Raw genomic sequence first — 7220 nt, forward strand, 5'->3', positions numbered from 1 at the left:
AACTGAACCCAAGCCCGCCCAAATCATGTCTAACCCCCCAAAGCTATTTTTGCCCACAAATTTAGAATTATCACCGCCCATTTGGGCAGGAATCCGCCTGTTTTGGCAACACTGGTGTTCGGAAAGGCAGCTGACACACTGCATGATGGGATTTGTAGTTGACACAACATATCACTGTGCCATTAATAACAATAGTATAACATGATCTGGCGGGCCAGATGCGGCCCGTGTGCGACGTGTTTTAAATCTTGGCAAGAATCACAGTTTGCAGTGTAATTTTTTGGTCATTAATTGTAAGGTTTGTGCATTCTCTTACCTTTTTCCTTTTTTTTTTTTTTTTTTTTTTTGCTCAACAGTATGTATCAGCAAAATACAACAAAAAAATAATTTTCTGTATATGTGTGTTTCTTAATTAATGGTTTGTGTATTTCTTTATTTGGGGAGAAGCCAGCAGAGGTCAGCCACTCACACAATAAAAACACGTGCAGCTCACTGGTATGCTCTCTTTTCTACTTTACTTTAAGAGAATATCGTATTTGTGATCACAAAAAGGAATTCAAATTGGGTTTTTTTCACGCCTGAATTGATCCTTTTGACCTTGTAGTATTCATTCTTTTTTATTTTCTTCATTAATTATTTATCTTTCAGGGCTAATATTTTCCCATGAAAAAAATCATATCTAAAATTATAATAATAAGTTGAGACTCACCTGATTTTTTGCTCTAATCAAAGTGCCAGAACCGTTGGTGTAAGCCGACCCACACTTCCCGTTTCCTGTTGTATTCATGGAGCAGCAGATCTGCTCCTAAAGAGCAGTAGCTGCTTTCTACCATCTCTGCTGCAGAACGCAGCGTCCTCTGTCACTATATAATTTTCTGCAGACATCTGGAAGCGTTTCTCTCAAGACCACAAGAGGAAAATAGAAAGCTTGAAGTTAAAGCCTGTGATTTGAGTCCATAGAAATAGAATTGTAAGCCAAGGAAACACTTCTAATATGAGGGAGGTCGAAGACATGGAGGTTGAAGAACTACATGTGTGGATCTATGAAGGTTTATGAGAAACTAAAGAGACTTTTGTGCATTTGCATTACTTAAATACAAAAAAAGCAGTATAACCTCTTACAAATAATGTATAATGTTAATGTGCACAATTTGTACTTATAAATAACACAGATTTCTTAAATATTTCTTATTTTCAAGGATTTTGGGGACGATTTTGACTGTCAATGTTGTTCTCTTTCCAATCTTTTACTATTTTTTCTCAAATCTATGAACACATTTATGTGTTTTTTCGTCATTAAATAAACAAATGAGATGTATTCCACTTTTTTTCTTGTCAAGCTTTCACACAAAGCTTTTTTTGAACTCACACTGAGGACAGCATGAGGTTTAGCATTAAAAAACCGCAGAACCTTCTTCCTGGCAAACCTCAGCCTCAGACATCCCAGAAGCCAGACACTCTTTCTTTTGTCCTTCCTTTGATCAGAACATGAAACTTTGAGGTAACAGTCTTGGAAAGAGAAGCAGGTTTTCAGTCTGTTAGCATTGGAATCAAAACTATTTTAAGCATCCTTCAATGGACAAATGTTATGCAAATATTCCGCTTAAAGACATTTTGCAATAAAAGCAACAAAAGGGGCAAAAAGTTTGAACTCTAAACATCAATGGAAAGTCATTTTTTTGTGATTTTGACAGTAACAAAAAAGTAACAAATAAATAAATAAATAAAACTGTCTTTCCCAGAATCGTTCTCTTCTCAGGTTGATGTGAACTTTCCTCAACATCACAGCTGCCTCCTCAGAAGTGGCCTGCCCGGGCGGCCCCACCTCTCCATTAAACAGCTTCCTAAGTGCAGATGCTCACAGCTGGGATGGAAAACAACCAGGCCTCGCCTATGAAACCCAAAATGAACACTTTAAAGTTGGGTGCAAGCGGAGGCGAGCGACCACAGGAGCCAGCTGAGCGGGCGGACGGACGCCTCTTCAACCCCGCTCACTGATTCAGACAGGAGTTTTAAGAAAAGCATAAATTAGACCCACTCCAATAAACATGTTTATGTGACGCTTATCCTGATGATTAAGCCTACAATTTATTTATTTTCAGTGTTATGAATCAGGTGCAGATAAAAAAAGTTGTTGGGAAAAAGCTCATAGGTGCGACGTAGAAGCTACTACGGCAAGCTGCAAGCTCCACTCTGATGCATCTACTCGCAGACAAATAGATCCATGTATGTCTTCATTTTTGTCGTCTGAGCTGGAATCTGGATCCAAACTGTTTGACTCGATCTTTCTAATATTGGTCATCATTTTTGTTGCACCAATAATTGTAGGTTGGGATTGTGAGGGTCTGTAAGCTAGCAGGAGAGAGTCCAATCCGAATTCTTCCCTTCCCCCTTCCCCTTCATTTAACCCTCCAAACAGAGAGTTATGAAAAATATTTCGGGCGTCACTTTCATTCAATGACGTCCCCAATAATTGCCAGTCTGCTAGCTCCAGCGCAGAGCTTCCTGTGCGTTAATATACACCACAACAGTGGATTTATAACTTTAAAAAGGTCACGCTACAACAAAAAGTCATTACTTACATTTAAATAAAAACTTCTGTGTTTCAGAGCGCACCCGCAGGAAGAAAAGCGCTCCTCAGCACGACACAGTTTAGCCTCGCGACGGAGGACTTTGTAATTCTCCGCTTGGAGGGTCGGATTTAAAAGAAAAAAATTCCGATCACCACTTGCACTAAAATATTTCTTCGAATGGAGGGGTAAGGAGAAAGGAATAACTGGGATTAAGCCAAAGGGATGATGGGACATCAACTGAAGGTTACTTCCATGCGACAACTCAGAAGCAAATTTCTGATTAACTCCTGCCGCTCTGCAGAAACTATGTCCTAGAAAACGACACACGTTTTTGGCTAAAAACGACATAATCATTGTTAAAAAACATTATGAAAAAAGATCAAAATCGATGATCGGACTTGGATTTACGAAGAATTCGATTATAGAATATATTATTTAAAGACTTATTGTTTATTTACTCAGAAGAAAATGAAATATTAAAACACAAAAATGCTGTAAGTGGATTAAAAGTACATAAGTAAAAAGAGAATAAGATGGTTTAAGAGTAATGATATTGGGATTGTAAAGCAGCACCAATGTTCCCTTTGCTCCCAAAGACACATGCAGCTGTTAGGATTACATCATTCATTTGAACATAAATAGAATAAATAAGAACCAGTTTTTAGGCTGATCCAACCTTCAGCTAACTTCAACTTGTTAATGCTGACTATATCTGAGTAGATCTTTTCACAGCAGATTTTAAACTGTCACAGAACATCAGTTTTCCAATCCAAAAGTACTGTATCTCTAAATGAACACCTCTATTATATTCCTTTCCCCTCCAAACCTGTTGATTATTAACGGACGTCTTTATTCATATGCTGGTTCAAAAAATAAAGTTTCATCAAACATCTTCCTCTTTTTCCCATTTACCAGCTGAACAAATTCATGAAATTCTGGAAGCCGTCTTCCCCGAAGAAGTCGAAGTTTCCCTTAGAGGTGCCGAGGTGGACGAGCAGGAGGACGAGCAGGGCGATGGCGAGCAGAGGGATCAGCAGGTTCCAGCCGGCCGCCAGGATGTTGTACCACTTGGCCTTGTCCGAGCACTCCTGGGCCATCTGCAGGTTCCCTAAAGTCTTCTGGTCCCTCGCCTGGAACATATATGTGAGATGAGTCACTTAAAACAGGCTTCAGTTTAATGAACTCTAGAAGAAACTAAAAGACAGACGACTTTCAAGCCTGGGGAAATCTTGATTTGCTTGTGATATTAAAGAGGATTCAATGCTGAGACTGTTTATGCACCAAATCCTTCTCTTTCATTTCTCACGAGCACTTACCAATTAAGAGACTACCAATTACTCCATTTTTAACTCCCCACACAGGGAGCCGCTGTCTCTAATTCAGAGCTGCACTTTGTGTAGGCCTTAAAAACACCCGAGGATCGGCTGAACACGCCCTTCTGCGGTCAGCTCTTTAGGAACCTTGTTATTCAGGTAGTCCTGCTTAGCTTTTAGTGTCCTCCGACAGCTTTTTTTGGCTTTCTTATCGAGTAAAATGTTTAATTTCCATCTGGTTTCAGTGGAATTTGGAGGTGTGGTATTCCATCATGTGACTCTTTAATTGAAGTTTCTACAGTAAATTGAACACATGCAGTTATATTTATGACAGATTATTTACTTATTTATTGATTTTATTTAATCTTTATTTAGTAAAAGGAAACAAACATGCAATACAATCTTGTGTTGGAAATTCAAACATGATGGATATAAAAAATCATGAAAGGGGTAAAAAAAGAAGAAAAAATTTTTACTAAATCAATAAATCCATTCATAAGTAAGAAAAACACAAAAATTTAGCCAATTTAGGATACAGTCAGAGAAGATTGGGAAAGAAAAACCAAAAATTTACAATTACACCTAATTACATTAATTACTTTTTTTTTTTTTTTACAAATTTCAATCAGTTTGTGCCTCTAATTCACAAACTACAATAAAAATTCTTAATATTTTTCTTAAAAAACTTGTCTTCGGTTGTGCTTTCTTAAAATAAAATTGCTTTTAAATGTCTAATTTGTCATTTACAACAAGATATGCTCTAATTCTAGCTATTATTTACTCTGTTTCAATAATAATGACATTTTTAACTGTTATAACACTAAAAATTATAACTTCTTCAATGGAAATCTGATCATACATGTACTTATCAAATTCAATAATTACACATTTTTGATTAAGACTCAGTTTTTCTTTTTTTCTTTCTTTTTTTGGCCACTCTAGAGTTAAAAATAACTCAAGTTGGGTTGTTTTTAATCCAACTATGAGGTCAAAAAGGGACTAACGTTTTTGTTGGGCTATTTTAACTTAGGAAAAAGAATAAAAAAAACTCAAAGCTGAAGTGTTTATGTTCTTTGATTTACTGTAACTTTGCAGCCTTTAACACAATCAACATAATCCCAGCAGATTCTCCTTCAGAATCTACTGGAATTACGTTGATTGTGTTAACGGTTGAAAACGGTTAAAGATTTTGTGTTTAAATGTCACTGGGGATACCAAATAAAACCCCCAAAAAATCAAATTGCTCCAAATGTTGCCCCAAAAAATCTATCCGAACATGAAAAAAGAAAGAAATGATCAAAGTTTGTGATGTGTTTAAAAATGTACAGTATAAACCACATTTTTGTACTAAATTTGGAGATAAAACTAACATTCATAAAGATTAAAATCTGCATCACATTGAACAGTCTATAATTGATGATGACATTTTATTTTGAAAGTACAAATCCTAAGAGAGTACCTTGATGGAGTAGATGAGAGCCATGAATCCCAGGCAGCAGAAGTTCACGTAGAAGGTGTTGCAGAGCGACCACAGCAGGTAGTCCCGCGGAGGACACTTGCCGGCGTCGCCCATGTTCACCGCCGTGGATCCAGCCGGCTTCCGGGCAGACTTACAGTTGGTGAGCGGGGTGCAGTCAGAAGGGAAGTTGTATGAATGGTTGTCCATGGTGAGCGATGAAAACTCAGGCCAGGAATTAAGTGATTGACCCCTGTCGATGTTCTGTCTGTGGAAGGTGCTGGTCCGTGTGTGGGAGGCTTTTAAAGGCCCCCGGCTGAGGGAGGTGTCTGGGAGAGGATGCATGGGCAGGGTTCAACACAGCTCTGTCATTATGTGGCTGCAGACTGAAATAGAGAAGGAGGGCAGTAACTCACTCCGTCTGTTACAGATCTCCAAGGTGGTGTGGAGAACATGGCTTACTGGTGGTTGGAGAGGATGGTTTCTGGCTCTTCACATCCTCCACCCAGCATTTTGGAAGTCCCAAAAAAGAAAAAAAAACTATGAAAGCTAACTATAAAAAGCAAAATGTAATTCTTAATGATGCTTTTGATTTTAGATTAATGTTGATCTGATCTCTAAAAGAGCTAAGAAGTAAATGTAAAAAGGACCAAACATTATGAAAACAAAAAACCTGAAAGTCTTCAACTCTTTTATCTCCTTTTTTCCCCTTTTTGGTTGACTTGAAATATAAAAAAATAAGTATATTGTGGATATTACTCTTTCTCTCCAGCACGTTTGAGTAATACAAGTTTTAGATGTTCCCTTGTGTCAAAAAAAACTAATTTGATTTTAAAAAAAAAGTCAAAAACCAGAAAAAATACTTTGAATAGTTAGAAAAAAATATCCTAGGAAAATAATTATTAAAAAAAATTTTTAAGAAAAAAAATATGAAAAACTGACAATGTGCCACAAAGTTGACCACACCCACATCATCTGCCTTTTTTTATTGATTGATTGATTGATCTGATACATCTCAAGCATAGATTGTGGACTATACAGAAATATTAAAATGCATTGATTAGAAAATAAAAGAACAAACAATCAAAAACACACCTATGTCACAGTTGATTTGTTAAATATAGTAATTATTAAAAGTAGAGTTTTATTGCTTACTTGAAAAAGAATGGGAAGAAGCAAATTTACATAATTCCACCCTTACTTAGGTACTGTTGGAATTTAAGAAATTATATTTTTTTATATTTGTTTTTAAAATGGTGATACCCCACAATCCAGAACTGATTCACAACAATCTGAATGAAAAGGCCATAAACACCAGAAAAAGATATGGTTATGGTTGTAATCCAATGTTGACGTTGGGAGGGGGGTCATCTGGACCCAACAAGAACTTTTTTTTCCCCAATGAATTCTGATTTTCACTGGTGACCGTGGCAGACATGAAATCCTGTCCACATTTGTCATGACAGAGATCAGACGTCAGGCTTGGGTCATCTGGAAGCCATAAGATTACACAAGTGCTAAATGATGTGAAATTAGGGCGTCAAATGGTTTAATGAGAACTACGAGACACACTGACCTGAGTCTAAACAAAATAGAACTTCCTAAGTCTTCCAAAACAAGAAACATACATTTAGAGGAAGGTCTGAATCATCACAACCCATTTCTACACAGCAAATACTGAAAAACTATTTTCTGTCTTGAAAGAAAAAATCTTGTCAATAAAGCTTTTCAACAGCAAAATAATCTTAGTTTGGGAAAACATGTCTTTGAGAATAGAGTATTTTTCTTAAAATAAGTGCATTTTTCTTACCTCGATGGCAGATTCTTTGCTTATTATAAGGACATTTTAAGAACTTTTGAGTTATCTCTAGTGTTTTT

The 7220-nt window shown here is 36.8% G+C and overlaps 1 protein-coding gene across 2 annotated transcripts; it reads right to left on the reverse strand.

Moving 5' to 3' along the window:
- Positions 1-2988: 2988 nt before the first annotated feature.
- Positions 2989-6783, reverse strand: LOC112152652 (interferon-induced transmembrane protein 5). Of its 2 annotated transcripts, XM_024282358.2 has the most exons (3): positions 5759-6775; positions 5346-5671; positions 2989-3703 (listed from the first exon to the last, which is right to left on the reverse strand). In XM_024282358.2, exons 2-3 carry the CDS (start codon positions 5550-5552, stop codon positions 3482-3484), a joined length of 429 nt encoding a protein of 142 aa, XP_024138126.1. In that variant the 5' UTR covers positions 5553-5671; positions 5759-6775; the 3' UTR covers positions 2989-3481. The 2 variants fall into 2 exon arrangements, with proteins under 2 accessions (XP_024138126.1, XP_036068168.1); XM_036212275.1 differs by having other exon boundaries at positions 5346-6783.
- Positions 6784-7220: the final 437 nt, after the last annotated feature.

This window comes from Oryzias melastigma, linkage group LG6 (genome assembly GCF_002922805.2).
Source record: "Oryzias melastigma strain HK-1 linkage group LG6, ASM292280v2, whole genome shotgun sequence".
In the NCBI taxonomy this organism is placed as follows: domain Eukaryota; kingdom Metazoa; phylum Chordata; class Actinopteri; order Beloniformes; family Adrianichthyidae; genus Oryzias; species Oryzias melastigma.

Excerpts from the sequence above, each read along its gene's own strand:
- LOC112152652 (XM_036212275.1), bottom strand. The coding sequence starts at position 5,687 with ATGCATCCTCTCCCAGACACCTCCCTCAGCCGGGGGCCTTTAAAAGCC. Across the intron at positions 3,704-5,345 it reads CTCTCATCTACTCCATCAAG|GCGAGGGACCAGAAGACTTT; the intron begins GTACTCTCTTAG and ends TATATGTTCCAG.